This window comes from Kwoniella dendrophila, chromosome 6 (assembly GCF_036810415.1).
Source record: "Kwoniella dendrophila CBS 6074 chromosome 6, complete sequence".
NCBI classification, from domain to species: domain Eukaryota; kingdom Fungi; phylum Basidiomycota; class Tremellomycetes; order Tremellales; family Cryptococcaceae; genus Kwoniella; species Kwoniella dendrophila.
The window spans coordinates 1,058,592-1,076,757 of NC_089481.1; the positions used below are offsets into that span (position 1 = coordinate 1,058,592).

The 18,166-nt window shown below is 41.7% G+C and overlaps 7 protein-coding genes across 7 annotated transcripts; 3 read left to right on the forward strand and 4 right to left on the reverse strand.

Moving 5' to 3' along the window:
- Window positions 1-414: 414 nt before the first annotated feature.
- Window positions 415-1,057, forward strand: L201_004952 (small nuclear ribonucleoprotein Sm D2; the record flags this gene model as incomplete). Its single annotated transcript, XM_066220688.1, has 5 exons — window positions 415-419; window positions 497-710; window positions 797-858; window positions 944-978; window positions 1,038-1,057. 5 exons carry the CDS (start codon window positions 415-417, stop codon window positions 1,055-1,057), a joined length of 336 nt encoding a protein of 111 aa, XP_066076785.1.
- A 235-nt stretch (window positions 1,058-1,292) lies between these two features.
- L201_004953 (uncharacterized protein) lies at window positions 1,293-1,862 on the reverse strand (the record flags this gene model as incomplete). The annotated part of the gene is made up of 5 exons (XM_066220689.1): window positions 1,293-1,360; window positions 1,422-1,521; window positions 1,578-1,598; window positions 1,657-1,772; window positions 1,841-1,862. The coding sequence occupies 5 exons, from the start codon at window positions 1,860-1,862 to the stop codon at window positions 1,293-1,295; spliced, it is 327 nt and encodes a 108-aa protein (XP_066076786.1).
- A 487-nt stretch (window positions 1,863-2,349) lies between these two features.
- On the forward strand, window positions 2,350-3,539 carry L201_004954 (uncharacterized protein; the record flags this gene model as incomplete). Its single annotated transcript, XM_066220690.1, has 5 exons — window positions 2,350-2,363; window positions 2,420-2,502; window positions 2,558-2,594; window positions 2,657-2,723; window positions 2,778-3,539. The coding sequence occupies 5 exons, from the start codon at window positions 2,350-2,352 to the stop codon at window positions 3,537-3,539; spliced, it is 963 nt and encodes a 320-aa protein (XP_066076787.1).
- A 368-nt stretch (window positions 3,540-3,907) lies between these two features.
- On the reverse strand, window positions 3,908-8,258 carry L201_004955 (uncharacterized protein; the record flags this gene model as incomplete). Its single annotated transcript, XM_066220691.1, has 5 exons — window positions 3,908-4,708; window positions 4,758-4,882; window positions 4,935-7,041; window positions 7,100-7,957; window positions 8,022-8,258. The coding sequence occupies 5 exons, from the start codon at window positions 8,256-8,258 to the stop codon at window positions 3,908-3,910; spliced, it is 4,128 nt and encodes a 1,375-aa protein (XP_066076788.1).
- Window positions 8,259-10,085: 1,827 nt separating this feature from the next.
- L201_004956 (uncharacterized protein) lies at window positions 10,086-13,408 on the reverse strand (the record flags this gene model as incomplete). The annotated part of the gene is made up of 6 exons (XM_066220692.1): window positions 10,086-10,706; window positions 10,763-10,896; window positions 10,959-11,534; window positions 11,585-11,755; window positions 11,811-12,662; window positions 12,721-13,408. 6 exons carry the CDS (start codon window positions 13,406-13,408, stop codon window positions 10,086-10,088), a joined length of 3,042 nt encoding a protein of 1,013 aa, XP_066076789.1.
- Window positions 13,409-13,945: 537 nt separating this feature from the next.
- L201_004957 (histone acetyltransferase ESA1) lies at window positions 13,946-15,761 on the forward strand (the record flags this gene model as incomplete). The annotated part of the gene is made up of 3 exons (XM_066220693.1): window positions 13,946-14,047; window positions 14,131-15,515; window positions 15,584-15,761. 3 exons carry the CDS (start codon window positions 13,946-13,948, stop codon window positions 15,759-15,761), a joined length of 1,665 nt encoding a protein of 554 aa, XP_066076790.1.
- Window positions 15,762-15,878: 117 nt separating this feature from the next.
- L201_004958 (uncharacterized protein) lies at window positions 15,879-17,095 on the reverse strand (the record flags this gene model as incomplete). The annotated part of the gene is made up of 2 exons (XM_066220694.1): window positions 15,879-16,760; window positions 16,832-17,095. 2 exons carry the CDS (start codon window positions 17,093-17,095, stop codon window positions 15,879-15,881), a joined length of 1,146 nt encoding a protein of 381 aa, XP_066076791.1.
- Between the last annotated feature and the right edge of the window lie 1,071 nt (window positions 17,096-18,166).

Here is an 18,166-nt window from a genome sequence, read left to right on the forward strand (position 1 = left end):
AGGATTATAGCCGAATGACTATTCCCCAATCATGTGTATTTGTGTATTTTATTGTACTTCTGTTCATCTGGACAATTGATCTCAATCTGATGTATGTATTACCTTTGTATAATTGTAATCTTTCGTCTCTCCATGCATATCAGTATTGCTCTACAATCAATTCTCTTGCATGGTCAGCATGAGTTGGGAGTGAGTGATGAGAAGTGCCACACTGACAATATCGCCGTTTGCCGGTGTACGCCGCCTTGATGATAGCTTCTTCATCGTATCTTTCGACACCTTTAACTTTGATGTTTCTATTATTATGTTATTTTGATATTTCAAACATTAACATCGTAGCGAGGAAAGAAAGTTGTTCCCAAATTCACTTTTAGAACCTAGATCCCAAGTCGGCAAAGCAGATTTATAGTAAAAATGAGGTAAGCATATCGTTCAATGGATCTTCTACAGGAGGAAAAGCTAATTGTTCAATCTCCTTCATTTATGGCATAACCAGTCAATACGCCCATGTACCAAAATCAGAACTTGATGAAGCACAAATAAGAGAGTTGGAAGATTATGAAATATCTCAAGGACCATTATCAGTATTACAGCAAGCTGTACGAAACTCGTCACAAGTATTAATATCTCTACGAAATAACAAGAAATTATTGGCGAGAGTAAAAGCTTTTGATAGACATTGTAATATGGTTTTGGAGAATGTGAAAGAGGTGAGTATTTTACTTTATTACTGATCTCGTATGATGCATATGGTAGCTATTCGTAGGAGGGGTTACTGATCAGAATAAACCGTCAGATGTGGACCGAGACACCGAAGGGAAAAGGAAAGAAACCAGTGAATAAGGATAGATTCATTTCGTGAGTGATTCGCATTTAATCTGTATTTCACTGTTGTCTAATAGTGAAAGAATATTGACACTTATGTTGCCATCATTAATAATAGAAAAATGTTCCTTCGTGGTGATTCAGTTATTCTTGGTAAGTGAAACGTTTTAGGATATCGTAGGAGTTACAGCTGACACAGCTTCCCTTTACAGTGCTTCGTAACGCAGCATAATCATCAGACGCACGGCAGGATTAAACTAGATGAGGTATATAAGTAGAGCAGAACTCGGGACCGACAGAAGTTCCGATAAAGCTATGTGATGTTGATATTTTTTTTTTCGGTCTGATATTACATTATATGCATTTCACATTGTATTCTCTAAAATGCTTGATGAAGGTATTCTGGACTACCACTATAATACAAATACATAAACAGCCGTGTCTCTTCTTGTCAACACCTCATCACATTAAACGAGAACTCCTTGACCCTTGCCTGAATGAGCCAGCTCTACAACAGCATTGACGGCTTTCATGTCTAAGTGCAATGTAGCTTGTCAGCTTCTAGTCCCGAAGACAAGCAAGGAGATGCATCTTACCAAGGTCACTACCCAGCTCGATATATGTGTGAGCTTTGATACTCAAATCGTCTTTGACCATACCAATTATTTCAACGTATCCGTCTCCAATGTGCATATCCTACAATCTATATCAGCAATCTAGTCGACAAGGATTAAGTGAGTATTTTCGCTTACTCTTGAAAGGTGAACGCCGAGCTATATAGTGTTCTCAAGAATCAGCTTATGAATGTTGGCATAATCACTAAATACATACAGTATTTCCATCACTGGTCTCGACAGTAGCTGTATCTCCAGAAAGTTTGATTACTTTGGCAGTCAATCGTACGGTCTCTCCTCGATGCTGAGTAAGGTATTTAGAGTTGATTCGAGCTGATATTAGGCACCATTAGTATTCAGGAAACAACTTTCGTTTGTCCGATGACCGTAGTCTTGCTCACGTTCTGGTCCAAGGCGAGACATGTTGGTTTGCGGTCCAGGATGTGGGCAAGGGAAGGTATTGAAGTGGAAAGAGGTTCGTTAATGGAACAGCGCTTTCCGAGTACTTTCTATCGGTGAGAGTGATGGTAGGGATGCCGTCAGCTGAAGATAGGTGTTGACTAGATATATGTATCGATGAGATAAAAAAGGAAAAGAAGGAAGATGATCATTATATTAATTTCTGTGAATTATTAATTAATTGGACGATTGTATTTTGATCATACAGACGCGTCTCAACATTATTATCATATTTGATTCCGTTACGGCGGCGATGACCGTTACATAATACATATATATAGCCAGGAACGTGCCCATGATATCAAAATAAAACTGAAACTGAAAATATTTTCGAAAAGTTGAAAAGTGGAGAGATCATGGTCTGTTGTATTTACTGTTTGTTATATTACTTCTTTCATCAGGTAGGACTTGTCAACCGTTATCGCATACTTCATTATTTCCAAGCGTCAAAATGGTCTCTTTTCAGTAAGTACAGCTGATTGGAACTCGTGTCTGCGATATCATAGCTAATTCTTATTTAGATGCGATGGCTGCGCTGATACCGTTAAAAAACCTAAACTTGATCAACATAGAAATAGATGTCATGCTCCTTTCACTTGTTTAGGTGAGAAAACTTATATGAGTATCACTTCGTCGATCACTGATCTTAAAATCTGCAGATTGCTCGACAACATTCCGAAATCCAGGAGAATATAAGTAAGTGACAAAGCACAAAAATTGGTACAATTACATCACTAATTGCAGATCCCTTTTTTTAGAAGTCATACATCATGTGTTTCTGAGGCTGAAAAGTACCAAGGAGCATTGTATAAAGGGCCCAAAAAGGTAAGTGACTAGTGTCCGGTGTGTCTGGAACAATTACCTAACAATAATGTCCAGAACGGTCAACCCCAATCGCAACCTCAAACACCTGCTGCCTCTTCTCCTGCTCCTACCCCTGTTTCCGCTTCAACATCTGAAGCCGCTCCAGCAGCTACAACCTCATCTATACATCCATCTCGACTCAATCAGCTAAATGCACCTGAAAGGGAATACCCACAACGTGGAGCTGGTGGACGCGGAGGCAGAGGTGGATTTCAAAGAGGTGGTGGACGTGGTGGATATGGTGGATTTGGTGGTGGACAACAATACGAAAGATCATACGCAACAGATATGAATAAAATGGCCCCTCAAACAGGAATGAGATCATGGGGCTCGACTGAAACTACACCTAAACCTGAAGAAGCTGAAGTTGCACCAAATACAGTTATAACTTCTGCAGCAACTTCTGTGAATGGAATCAATGACAACGGTGATAAGAAAAAGAAAAATAGAAAAGGTGATAAAGGTGGTACAGGTTCAAAAGCGAATTCTAAGAATCCAAGAAATGAAGAAACAAACGAAACCGCTTCTGAACCACAGAACAAGAAAAGGAAATTTGAAGAATCCGAATCTGTAGCAAATGGTGATTCTGAAGAAGTGTCATCGAAAATACTTAAAAGGTTGAAGAAACGAATTGAGAAATTAGACGAGAAAGAATTGACATTAGGTGCATGGATAACTGCATTAGGTAAAGATAAAGAGAAGAATGTAGATTCATCGGATATTTTGAAAGCCTTGAAAGTCTCGAAGAAAGATGGTCAATTCGTCCTTACCCTTTAGACCCGTTTCATAACGCATAGATCCCCCTTGATTTTACTTACATATACACATTCTTGTTGCTTTCATATTGTTCTGCTGCCATGAATATCTGTAACATTTTGCCTGCCTTTTGTCCAAGCCATGCATGTATATTGGCTAATGATGCAACAAATGAGTAAATGATGAAGATACAATCGGTGTGGAATCTTAGAAACAGGGAAAAGTTTTGATGAGAAACCATGTATTAAGGGAAAAAAACTGTCAAATGTGTTCAACCGATATGTAAAAATGTGTAAAAGTCTAATCGGGAACTTGGGAAAGGGGCAAAGCACACATTGGGATAGGCATTGCGAGGTCGTGAAAAGCATGATAGATAGACGGTTTTAGCACTACTCTGTAGGCAATGGCGGTAAAGGTTTATCCTCGATCGTATTAGAACCTGTAGTATAACTAGGCTGTGAACCGACATTTTCTACACCCGGGTCCAACTTCAATGAGCCTATTTGATTCGTCAATGGTGTTATAGCCCCCGTTGCTGAATCGGCAGACTGCAAGTCAGGCGCGATTGTTGATTCTGCTAATGGTGGAGGATTAGGTGGTGGAAGAGGTAATGCTGGAAGAGGTGACGAATGTTCTGCTGGATCAGGAGTAGGTGTTTGGATGTGGACTTGTGGAGATGGTGAGGCAGGGGCAGGTGAACGTGTTGTTTTTCTTTCTATTCGCAATCTGCTAGCGAGAGATTTAGCAGCTGCTTGAGGACCAAGGGCGAATCCTTTCTTCATCTCGTTTGCTTCTTTAGGATCAGATGATTTCCATCTTCGCCAACCATCGAAATCGATCAAGGCCTGATATGTCAGCTCTACCCTGACCAATAGGTAACTCACCTGCATACAACCCCACTCTACTATCTTCTTATCAAGCCATTTGAGCGATACAGGCTTGGTTAAGAAATCGTTACATCCTGCGGCTAAAGCGTTAACTCTATCCGACTGCAGAGATGAAGCGGTAAGAGCGACGATGATGACCGAAGATCGGAATGGCGATGCTGGAACTGGACCTTCAACGCTTGGTGCTCTAGTATGCTCAATACTAGGTGTTGAAGGGAACACGCCGATATTATTGAACCTTTCCATCTTCCTGATTTCTTTGGTAGCTTCAATACCATCCATGACCGGCAGTTGAATATCCATCTTAAAATACCTGTCAGCGTTGATCATCGAGTCGACCCGCAGGACTTACCAGAATCAAGTGGAACCCTCCTGTTCGCCATTTCTCAACGGCTTCTTGACCATCTTTAGCCGATTGATGCTTGATCTTCTTCTTCCTCAAAAACATACTCAAAATGTTTTGATTAATAGGGTTATCTATGACAAGTCAGCTTTACGTACATTCTCACTTTGTGAACAATCTGCTCACCTTCTACAATCAAAACATTGATAGGGGGAACGACCACATCAGTCTTGTCGGCCTTCTTGGCCGAACGAGGTATAGCTTTCTTTGGTTCGACGTCGGCGTCTGCAGCTGCGGGAGCTGCGAGACCGTTTATTGGTGGTCGAGGGGGCTGGAAAGCGCCTTGATCGGTTCGAGGAGATGGGATCACAGGAGATTGACCTGGAGTTGTGCGACGAGAATTTCGAGTGACAGTAGCCGAACGATCTCGACCGACAGCCACGATAGGTGCTTCGGAAACAGGCAGCGTCCTTCTTCTAGAATTGACACGAGCATGTCCAGGTCTTTCGGTCATTGAAAGCCGACGCTCTTCAGGACCACTAGAGTTTGAGATGTTGGAAACTCTTCTTGAAGTATTTGGCGAAATGGCTGGAGAAGGCGTTGCTTCTTCACCAGCACCACCCGCTGATGTTCGCCTACTTGTCGGTTTCCGTCTAAGAGTCTCGGATGGTATTCTATGTGTGGAGGCTCTACGCTCGTTCCTGATCGGTGGTTCGAAGAACATTCCGTAAGGTCTACCGTCCGGACTCTGCATTACAACGCCGGAAGCACCTGAGCCATTAGGTGTGCCTCTTGATGCAGTTGAGAAGTACTCGTTGGCGGGAGTAGCTAAGATCTCTCCAGGCGTAGGTAGAGACAAATGTAAACCTTGATCTGTTCTAACAATTTGTGCGGCCGAAGGCGGATGCTCACCCAATGGAGATCTCGCTTTCAGTGACCCTCCATCTGGTCTAACTCCTTCTTCTGGTGACTCTTCCGCGACAGAATCAAAGAAACCTCCCTCTCTTTCGGTTGGCGTACGCGCACCACCAGCGAAATATCCTCCACCAGGTGATCGAGGTGAAGTAGCGATGGGCGAGAAAAATGGGTCGATAACAGGCTGATTGACAGCGGTGTGCAGTGCGGTGAGGAATCGACGTGGTCCAACAGGTTTAGGTATTACCATGACTTCAGGTTGAACGTAAGCGCCCGATCCAGTTGACCAAGGTGCGCCGACAAAGCTAGATACCACGTCTCGGACTTGATTATATTTGGCAAGGGATGTGAAGTGGATAAGGATGGCACTTGCAGGTCGATGAGTAATTTGTCGAACATGAGGGGTTGACCTGGTTCTGGCTGATAATGATGGCCTTTTATTTAACCTGGGTTTCAGCGACAGCGGATGCAATTCAGCTCGTATCCTGAATAACTCTCTTCTAAGAACAGCGATATCGTCATCGACTATGATGAAACGACCTTGATCCCTAGCAGATGGTGCGATCGACATTGGAACATCGCCCGCAGGGGTGGATCCAGCTGTTGAACCACCATATCCTGAATCGTGTCTTCCGGTTGGTATGGCTTTAGCTCTATCTGATTCGTCCCCATCAATGGGTATATGCGATATATCCATTCCCCAAGCAGCCAAGTAACTCGTCAAATGTCGCGCGAAGACGCTGCTAAGGTTGGCATGAATGGCCACTTTCTTGGTTCTAAGAGATTCTGCGAATTCAGACAATTCATTCAACGTTGGTTCCCTAGCTAGACGCATTGATGTGAAAGGTTGTCGGATCGCTTCTTCTTCCGTTGACAAGGGTGTTGGTTCTACTATTGGTTTTCCACGAGGTAAAAGTATTGATAGTTCGTAAGCACGTCTTGGCATTCCGGATCCCGATGGAGAAGAAGGCTGAACATCGGCTCGGAGGGTTGCATTTTGGCCTTGTAATAACCTCTTGCAGAGGGTTGTGTTGAAGTTGGGTTTTACTGCTTCTGCTTCTTCAGCGAGCTTGGTGAAAGGGTTGAGTTCTGCTTTTGGTGTGACATGAGTGGAATCTACAGCTTGTGCTATATTATGTACAATCTCAAATACACATAGTAATGGTCCTTCGTTGGGTCCAGGTGTCTGTAATGAGGTCCGACCTGGTGAATTGGATCTGGAACTCGAAGCGGATTTCTGACCTCGATGTCTTTCTATTTCGACATCTGTTAACGTCTGACCCACCCGCGGTGTGAGGGATGGACTTTGAGGTACAACTTGTAATCCAAGTTCAATGGTGTCGTCCCGATTGGCGACAAGAAGGATTTGACGTATGACCTATGGTGACATCGGTATCAGATTTCTGTTATCAACAGCTAAAATCGAAGCAACTTACATGACTTAAAGCATAACTCAACCCTTCTCCATCTCCGTGAACGCTTACATGCTTTATTCCAACATCCCCGTGAAACAGAACGAAGTCTATCGCCTGTTGAGATGCCTGTCCACTCAGCATGTCCGCTACATTCTGCAGTAATTCTCCTATATCGAAGTCCTGACCTTTACGCATCAATGGTCCATGTTCAGGTCCTTCAACGAGTTCTTCCGCATGTGCCGATAAGAAATTGAGTCCCCGCATGGACGTCAATAAGGCTGAAAGCGATGTTGCAGGTACTTGTACTGTACAACCTGAATACTGTTCTTTAGCATTATCTAGAAGATGTGGTGGCGATAGATGAAGCAGAGTTTGAATAGCGGATTGTAAGGAGTCGGCGAATTCGAGAGAAACGGAATGAAGAGCTGTTGGAGGTGGTTTGGCAGTAGGCGGTGGCTCAGTAATTGATGATATGGATGGTGGATGAGCTGACCCAATTGGGTCGTATGTGGGAGATAAGGGATGACGAAGATAACCTAAACGTTGAGGCAATGGTGAAGAGAAAGTGCGGTTGAATGCTGGAGGGGGTTCAAAATCAAACCCATCCATCGGTGGACCTGCGATACTACTAAATTCTGGGTCGATCGGTTGACCTTCATTGATGAGCGGATCCGTTGTTGAGCGAAAAGCTGATCCTCGACGTCCTTCATACGGTTGAGGGATAAGATCATCTTCTGAACTAGAGCTGTGAGGTTCGAATGGGTCTAAGTGGTTGAAAGGATCACGCCGAATCGGATGGCTATAAGCTGTGGATTGTGAAGAGCGGGATGGCCAGTCGAATATGGGCTGTGAAGAGGATGATGAGGATGATGCAGACATCTGGATAAACATGTTATAACCATATAAGTGACCATTCTTATCAGACTAATGCTTTCTCACTCACTGGTATAGGTGGTTCTATACCTCCTTTATACAGATCGTTGTCCAAACTTTGACTGTTGAAACCCTCATGCATTGATGACCCACGACTACTTGACCAGTCATTCGGATATGTTATTATGGCTGATTGTGGTGTACCTCCATGAGAAGCCGTTGAGCTGTACGTTGGCGATATGGTATTAGAAGAAGATGGATCGGGAATTTGGAGTGGTGTTACTGGTGTATTTGGCGAAGATGCCATGACAGCATTGAATTACTTTGTATTGTCGTTCACCGGGTGTATTTCATAGATGTTTTCTACTGAGCTAGATATAGGATATATTCTGATAAGGTGACATGGTTCACGATGATAGTCATATAAGATATATGATGTATAATATATGATATATGATAATTAATTAGTAGCACTTATGATATGCCGTGATTCCAGTAAAGCAATTAAAATACACTGCAAATCACCAACACCCACAGTGAATCGCGTTTAGTGGCACTAAAAACGACTAACATGAAATTTTACCGTATCTTTCTTAGCATTTTATTATCAAACCTATCTTGGCATTTATAAACGATGATTTGTGGATCATGCACCAAGCTTGTTGATATACGCAGTCTAGGACTCCCTTAACCATGTGTGCAGAGGTACGTAGTGGAGCACTGATGCTGATAATATACTATCGTTAAGAAAAAAACAAGACAGTTGAAGATAGTCGTATATTTACGATCACCGGAACGGCGTCACCCTTATCGTAAGTGGCGCTGACTTTCACGATTACAACCAACCAAGCACGAAAATTCTGCGTTCTGCCTGGAAGTGCAGGTCCATGTATCCATGAAAGTCAAGCAATAAGCTTATAAGCGAGGGATCTTTGCCTCGCTATCCTCTGCGGCAGCTGGGTTGTCAACTGAAGTATCACAACAAGGTTATTCAGCGTCCTGACAACCAGCATATTCAAAACCACCCATTCACCATCATCTAGCGAGAATATATGACTAATTAGAGAATGGGTCGCTTAGTCAACCCGGCTGGATAATCCACAACATCGGATGGTAGTGGTACTTGATGTGAGTCTGAACGTGTTTATTATCTTGCGCTCATTAAGCACCATAAGAAAGGTTATATAAAACATCTAGACATAGAGGAAAAGCTAGAGAGAATAAGCCTTGGGCCAGGGATTTTCCAGGATATGAATCGTTCACAAGATACAATCTGCTATTGCTGTGGAAGTAAGAATGAATCGGCTAAAGCACTCCGAGAAACTCTGGATTACGCTTGGACATCTCGAAGGCATTGATGGAAAAAAGGTATACATGATAGGATTGATAACGACAAATGCATACAAACTATGAGGCTGGTATAAACTATATTTGAATGACAAAGTCAGCTTTCTACCTAGTTGAAGTTTTCGTGGGAAGATGAAACGGGAAAATATGAAAATAAATCTCAGAAAACCTGGAAACAGCAGTGCACAGAACTACCAACGTAGAACGAGCAAATCAGACGGCACTTCCTATATAATAAACTCAGGATGGGTTCGTCATACGTAAGAGTGAAGGAGGAAGGAGATAAGGATGGCGGAAAGTCCGATAGATAGTGAGATGGTAATAGGGGAGATAATGGGTTGAAAGCAGATAGGCAAACAGGCGGAATAACAATATGTGAATTATTGATGAGAGGTAATGTGGTGATCCTCTTACAAAGTAACAGCAGAATAGTCACACTCACTATATCAATATGAACACCTGCCGTTCTAGCCTATTGATCTATCCTGAAGTAATGATTCCAATGATCTTGTCGTAAGGTTAACGAAAAAGACAGAAAAAGGAGACATGCTCTTGGTAAGTAAAATGTTTAGATTCGCGCGTTGGTATGGTCAAAGGATAAGTTTGGTGCTATCAACTACGGTCACGTTATTCACCGAGAATGCCACGTCATGGTCGTCATGCTCGACCGTGGCAAACATCTTGTAGGTTAAATGATTGTGCATAGATGTATAGCATATCGTAACAAATCGTCTCATTTCATTTATTAATCGTTGTGGGGCAATCATGACTACGTGCTTGATAATATTTAGATAACCCAAACAGAGGGTCTGACTACAAAAGCGGTATTTCCAGCTAAGACTTTGATGGGAATTTCACATTCTACTAATTCAGTGTTCATTTCTTGCCATTTTGATGGAGATCTTTCTCCGTTGTATCCCTTCTCAACGTGCATTTCATTCATCTTGGGCGAATCTGATGTGTGATAGAGTGGTGTAAGAGTAGTAGAGGCTGTGTAAAACCTGTTGTCATTATCATTCGACACGCCTGTTCGAGGGAGAAGATTGATTGCTGTATTTTTGCCCATCAAGGGAACTAAGGACTTTTCACCTCTAACAATACTTTCAGATTTACGATGGACATTGCTTTGTACATGTTGCTGATTGTGATGCTTTGGTGGAATACCAACCACAAATTGTAATTTCACTTTCCATTCTAGTCCACCTTTTCCACCTTCTTCACCGGCTGCTAGACTGAAAGCGGGTGTGGCGTCCGAAGGAATATCTAAGCTAAACGCTAATCTTGATGACGAAACCGCATATGACGAGGAATGTTCTGCATGTAATCTGACTATCGTAGGTTGAGTATCGCCGGGTGGGGGTAACAGAGGCGGAGGGATAAGGTCATAGGATTGCAAGAATGCTGAAAACTGTATATATTGTGTTAGGTTTCTTTCCCATAAGGCATGACACCTAAAAAACATACCTTGAGTACTCTGCGTTTGTTTTCAGGTTCATTGAATGTCACCACACCTAAGACGGTCTCTCCAAGTCGATAGGTGGTTTTGATCAACGTCAATACCGCTACCATTTCACCATCTTTTGCGATATCATATGATGCTTTTAACGACAGAGGATAATTAGCGAGAAACGGACTAATTGGACATTTCCTATATACCCACCTTTAGGTGAATGACGACTCAAAATCTCAACGGCTTCACCACAGCCAGCATCTAAACCCTCCTCTACTAATTCATCATCACCTTCTAGAAAACTACCTTGTCTAGCTCTTGGCTTGAAACCCATACCCAATCCGTCTCCGGGAATTGTAAGCAGAGTTTCGGATTTTCTTCCGTTGAAATCGCCATTCTGAGCTTTGGGCAGTGTAGAAGGAATATCGAAAGTTGAGGCTGATGGACTGACAACTCTTGATCGAGGTACTCTGATATCTTTTCTACTAGGACTTAACGGTGGTATCTTGGGAGAAGGGCCATTTGCTGATGGTATTGGTGGGGGAGGTGCGAGAATATCCAATAGATGTTGTGCATAAGCTTCCAGTGACTCTTTAGTGTCTCCCGTTTTCCAGCGTTGCCTGTCCGTTACACTTGACCGGCGACGTATATCGTTGTTATTGCTGGAACTGCGCGTGGGTGTAGGATGTTCTTCCACAAGTTCTGGTTCGACTTCTTGAACAGAACCTTCTTCCTTAGTCTGAATGATAGGTTTCAATACATCGTAAGTACGAAATGGGTGACCAACTACAACCGATGTTAGCTAGATACTGACTTGATATCGATGTAAGGCTTACCTGAAACGTTTGACCATACCCTGATCGGTATACTAATGTCCTTTGATTTTTGTCTTCCCCCGCCTCCAGGTAATGACACATTGAGCGATACTATCAGATCATACGAGAATCGAAATGCCTTTCCGCGGTGCGTTGGAGGCAAAGCTGTCGGTAGCTGAAGGGTATATATGACTATAACGCACGTTAGATCCGTTGTTATCAATCAAAAATGAGGATAGAGACTTACATTCTCTACTTTCACCTTCTTTCAGCTTCAGATCGATTCCTAACAAGCTTCTTGTAGTCTCCAACACAGGCAAATCTCTCATGTTCCATACCCTTTTCCTCTCCTCTTCCAGACTTCCGCCGCTACCGCCCGTTACTAAACCTTTCGCTAAACCGAAAAGACTTCCTGTCAGACTCGGCTGAGTGGATTTACCTATAGCACCGGTCCCAAAGCTAAGTTGCCATCTAGATGATCCGCCTGTACTCGAGCTACTGGACGTTGTAGGTGAAGCAGGGCTCAGCGAACCTGAACCTACTGGTTGGTGAAGTAACATGGATCTCAAGGGTAATAAGGGATCTGGCGGAATATATGTATTGGAAGGATGAAATTGCGCGACTAATCTCGTATAAGCCCATAGCACCGTTGTACTTCCTCTATCCGCTGGTATTCGTTCATGGATATATGGATGAGTTGGAGGCGGCAACGGCGGTGGTGTACCTAATCCAAGATACGATGCGCCATAGGCATTATGATACGAAGGTGTCCTATTATGACCTAGAGGGGATGGTGCAGGTCGTGATTTATGCCGCGTAAGAGCTTCATTCGATATAAAAGTATCTTCGTCGGCTGTTTCACCTATTGAGCTAGTTGAGCTTGTTCCTCTTGTTAAAGGCGGATGGGATGGTACTGTGCTGGATGACGAAGGAAAATTACGATCTAGAGTCGGGCGTTGAGGCGTTGAAAATGTCTGATTGACTGTTTCGTCGGAGGGAGGTGATAAAGGGAAATTTGTAATCGATATTTTACGTGAATGAGGATGATGTGATGGAATGGCAGCTGACTGAGGACGACGAGATGGTAAAGGTGGTGGTGCTGATTGAATCGTCAGATATATAGCGTTATACTATCATAGGTACTTGATCCAACTCACTTGGATGCCCTCCCAAGGCCCAAACCAATTCTTGAGGACTCATAGTCCCTTTACCCAAAGCTAAACTTCTCGTCCGTCTGGTATGTCCACTCTCTTTAGTATGCCCATTTTCTCTATTTCCCCATCCATCAGGACTCCTAAAATTCATTGGGTTCTCTCTCGTTGGTGATATAGGTCCTGATCCGTTTCCTGGCCATCCCGGAGCTCTGAAAGCTGGATTAGCTCCTGGACTATAAGGATATCCAGGATCAGTTACAGGTGGTCCAGGTGTTGAGTTGACAGACAGAGGAGTGGTTATACGCGATGGACCAGCTTCGGCATTGTAATTTTCACGAACCAGAGGTATCGTAGGCAAATTCAAGCCTATTTGTCCTTTTCTACTTGGCAAATCGCCATTATATGCTTCGCTTCCTCTTAATCCTATAGGCGGTAGTTGTCTTTCAGAGGATGAAGCAGTTCTTAAATCACCTGAAGGAGGAACGGAGACCGGTGTTTTAGGGTATGAAGCGTCTAAAGGTGGTGTTCTGGTATTTGTGAAAGTGATAGTGACCGAAAAAGTCTCTCCTGCATAATAAGCTGATGCTGAGGGTGTTATTGTAACTTGCAAATGTGGATCATCTAGACTGACGGTATTACCCGGTTGAGCGAGTGATGAGGACGAGGAAGAAAAGGGGAAATAAGATGACATCTTGTACTTTGCTGCTCAAGTCATAATTAATATATCGTCTGATGATTTTCAACAAGTCATGGATCAGCTATCTGATGAGAAATCAACGAGTGAAGTTGACTTCTACTTTATTTTTGTTGTTGTTATATCTTACCATATTAATTGCTATTTATGTATATAACTTATGTACTGTATGGTTGGACGTGTCATAATTGAAATGGGCCCCGGTCAAGACGGCGGACTGTAATATTAATCACTGATTATTATCATTGCGCAAGTGCCACTCTCAAACAGACCAAGTTTTTTTCGCATTTCCCACGCTCGCTAACAACGTATAACAGTTTATTTACCCTGTCTACGTGTTTATTCGTTCTTCTGTTCTTGCTAATTATCTATCCTCCATCTTTCAGACCATTTTCAAGACACTTTGACACGTTCTTCAGCCTCAGGTCGAGATTGCAGTAGATCAAGAACTTGTTGGGGATCAGCATACTGCTTCAAGCATCCTTAAAAGCCTGCCAGAAGTTGAGATACTGACAGCGGCGGCACAACTACAATATGGCTCCTTCAACGCCTTCCACTCCTCATGGCGGTGGAAGGGCTGGTAGTGAAGGTTCACCCGCGCCTACCGTTGCTGCACCTGGTACCTATACTATAGAAGTTAGTGTCTTATCTACACCTTTTTGAGTTGATTGTGATTTTCTGAAAATTGACATTTACCACTTTGTTTGTGTTTCGGTTAGGATGTTATATCCGGAGTCAAAATATTTGTTCGAAAACCACTACCAAACGGACAAGAAGAACAACGAAAAGCTGAAATCCTGTCAACACGTCCGAAACCAAAACCCTCAGCATTTGCACCACCACCTCCGCCTGATGCACCACCTCCAGATCCAAGAGATGATACTGAATATTATGTTCATTATGTTGAATTCAATAAACGTTTGGATGAATGGGTTGGAGGAAGTAGATTGATAACGGATAAAGAGATGGAATGGCCAAAAACCAAAGATGAAGATAAAAAGAAGAAAGAAAAAGTAGGAAAAGCTACACCCGGAGCATCGACACCAACAAGACAAGCCGGCTCACCTAGACCAACAGGTAGTTTGCTGAAAAAGGCAGCTACAAAAGCTGCTTCTGCTGTAGGAAAAGCACATCCTCTGGCAAAAGGTACATCGAAAGGAAAGGTGCCGCAGAAATCAAAGGGAAAAGACCAATCAGATTTAGGTAATGACGAAGATGATGATCAGGATGAAGATGGTGATCTATCTGTTGATGCTGATGGAGATGTTAGCATGGGAGGATCAGACGGAGGTGAGATAGATGGGGATGGTGAAATAGATTTATCCGGTCCACAAAATCCTCAAGCTGCACCTAAAGTATTTTCTAAGAAACAAGAAATTGAGAAATTACGAACATCAGGATCAATGACACAATCACATTCTGAAGTTAGTCGAGTTAAAAATTTAGATAAATTACAAATTGGTAAACATGAAGTTGAAACATGGTATTTTTCACCTTATCCAATTGAATATGCACATTTACCTGTGTTATATATATGTGAATTTTGTTTATTATATTATCCAACATTTACACAATTAAAAAGACATAGATCAAAATGTACATTATTACATCCACCTGGAAATGAAATTTATCGTCATGATAATATTAGTTTTTTTGAAATTGATGGTAGAAGACAAAGAACTTGGTGTAGAAATTTATGTTTAATTTCAAAATGTTTTTTAGATCATAAAACATTATATTATGATGTTGATCCATTCATGTATTACTGTATGACAATAAAAGATGAATTTGGTTGTCATTTAATTGGTTATTTTTCAAAAGAAAAAGAATCTGCAGAAGGTTATAATGTAGCTTGTATTTTAACTTTACCTCAACATCAAAGAAAAGGTTATGGTAGAGTTTTAATTGAATTTTCATATGAATTATCAAAAGTTGAAGGTAAATTAGGGTCACCAGAAAAACCTTTATCGGACTTAGGTTTATTGGGTTATAGAGCTTATTGGCAAGAGAAAATCGTCGAGCTCCTGCTGAATAGCGATGATGAAATCAGTTTAGAAGAAATCGCTCAAAAAACTTCGATAACGCACGGTGATATCATGCACACGTGAGTTTTGGCTTCTTTTTGTTCATGGTGGTTTGAACCGCTTTACTGACTTCCCTCTCCTTTTATAGATGTCAAGCACTTCAAATGATAAAATACTATAAAGGTGGACATATAATACATCTTACTGATGCTGTATTAGAACAACATCGAAAAACAATGTCAAAGAATAGAAGATCTATAGATCCCACAGCATTGAAATGGAAACCACCAGTTTTCAGTCGTGCTCAGCTAGCTTTCGGGTTTTAGGTATTAAGTACTATTTACAATCATTACAAAGTCACATTTCGTTTCTTGGGATAATCACCATGTTACGTATTATTTATATTGTATCATATCAAAATAGTTGTATGCAAGAAACATTATTCACCACGTTTTGACTTTTCTCTCTTTGGCCCAGTATTGCTGTGCAGGTTTCCTTCCATATTGCTTCTCTAGCTTCCATTCTTCATCCTTCCTCTCACGTTCATCCTCAGCAATATGTTTCTTAACGATCTCTCCTATTTCCTTTACATACCAATCTGGACCTCGTCTCCTGATGTCTTCCAGCATATGACAAAATTGTGGGTGGAACCGTCCATTGAAATTAGGCCAATCGGAATCAGATTCACCAAGTACCTCCTCGGCTCTTCTTTGAAGCTGTGCTTGCCTTTCTCTCAGCTTTTTGACCTCTTGCATTAGCTTCTCAGATTTTGATGTTGTCCTTTGCATACATCTAGATACGGATGAAGATGTTTGTGAACTTGAATTCGAGGAACTGACAATACTTGAGATTGCACTTGAATTGACCAGTGTGGTAACGGCTGACTGAGAATCGATCAAGCTAGAATTGACGGAAGTGGGAATTTGCGTAACTTCATGTCGAAGGAAATAATAATATGGTAAATCACCTTGCCGCTTGATCTTGATTGGTACCGAGGATCGTTGTAGGGAACCTTTTTCTAAATTGGAAATTGATGATGAGCTGGAATTGGTGTTAGATATAAATTCAGAAATTGACCACATCGTTGGCTGGATTTGATCTTTAGAGTTCGATTTCCTATCATCTATATCCCACCAGGTTGACCCTTTCGAGTTGGTTGAGCTATGAGGCGATTCTATCAGGAATGAGAATTCAGATCTTTCTTCAATTGGACTTGAAACTAATTCCTGGTCTTCTAAGATTCTGGGTAAGTCTGCTGAATTCACTCTCCTCGCGGTATATCTTTTATCTTGTACTTCTGCATTTGACCCTGTTCTTTGGCGGAGCTGTCCAGTTTTGGCAGGATATTAACTTGGAAAATTATTCTTTAACTGAGGTGACGTAAGAGATGACTTACAAGACAAGCTTCACTTGCGCATATTGGACAGGTTCTGATATTCCCTTCTGTAAATATCTCTTCCGATCTCTCCCTCCCTTCTCCACTAGCCGTCTCATTCTCGTCTTCTAGCTCACCTTGAGCAATGCTGTCATCGTTTCTTCCTTTGTTGACATGTAGCTTCATTAATCCTTCCCAGCTATTGATAGCTTTGACGCTTTCCGCTTCCCAATCGATATCTTCCTCCTCGGACACGGCGAATTGCCACTTTGAGATTCCAGTCATAGATTCAAAATCCAAAAAGATTACTTTAATTTTTCAATAAATTACCTTGCAGTCAAACCATAAACGAGAAATGGTATAGAGAAGTATGAGAAGTTGAAGTAAAAACAACAGTGCACTTGAATTTCATAATGCGCCTTTTATCCAGTATCCTTATCCAAAACATCTTGACGGCAACAAATGACAAGTAACTTAAAATACTAGTTGGTTGGACTGTAATACTCTTTCACGATTAAGGTTGGCAAAATATGGTACGAATCCTAGTACAACAGAAATGATAACCCAAGATGCATGTGAGACATAAGTCTTTGTGGCATTTTCGACGTACTCGCTCAAATTCGTCAAGTAATCTATCTTCAGTGAAGATAAGCTTTTTATATCAAATGAAAGATCAAAGGGTAGAGTAACTGAACTAGATTATTGGGATGCGAAAAACCTACAAAGTGATATATACTGTAGCTTCTACGGTGAGTTGATGAAGAGCTTACCTACTCTTGCATATAATCTCAAGAATCTTAGGTTATTGACGCAGGAATGATTGTACCTGAAACACACAACATTTCCTTTATTATATCCATGCGTTCTAGGTCGATGTTGATTGATGTTCTACAGTGCATGATGGGAAGTGAAAAGGTCAGGAGGGGTCCTTTGAGGTATGAGTAATTGATTACATGTATTCGCGAACAATAACATACATGATTTAACGAGATCGGAGTTTTGGAATTTCCCATTATTTCGTATTGAACGTTATTAACAATAAAAGTTGTAAATCGCGCTGTAACAACATGGTAACATCCTTTTTGTACACCATTTATTCAGTTGAATCATTCTGGAACCAATGCATACCAGGTTTTCATCAACGTATTCTTATTGTCCTATAAAACCAGGTTCATCAATTATCATCTTTTTGTTCTACGCATCCGGCTGTCCCAAAGAATTTCAGTTGATCAGTTTCGAAGATTACTTTTGATCTTTCAAGACTTAGAGTAGAAATTGATCAGCGGGATAAGATATAAAGGGCGTAATTTACGATCAGTATACCTTTTCTTTTTCTCTTCATCTTCGACAACTAAC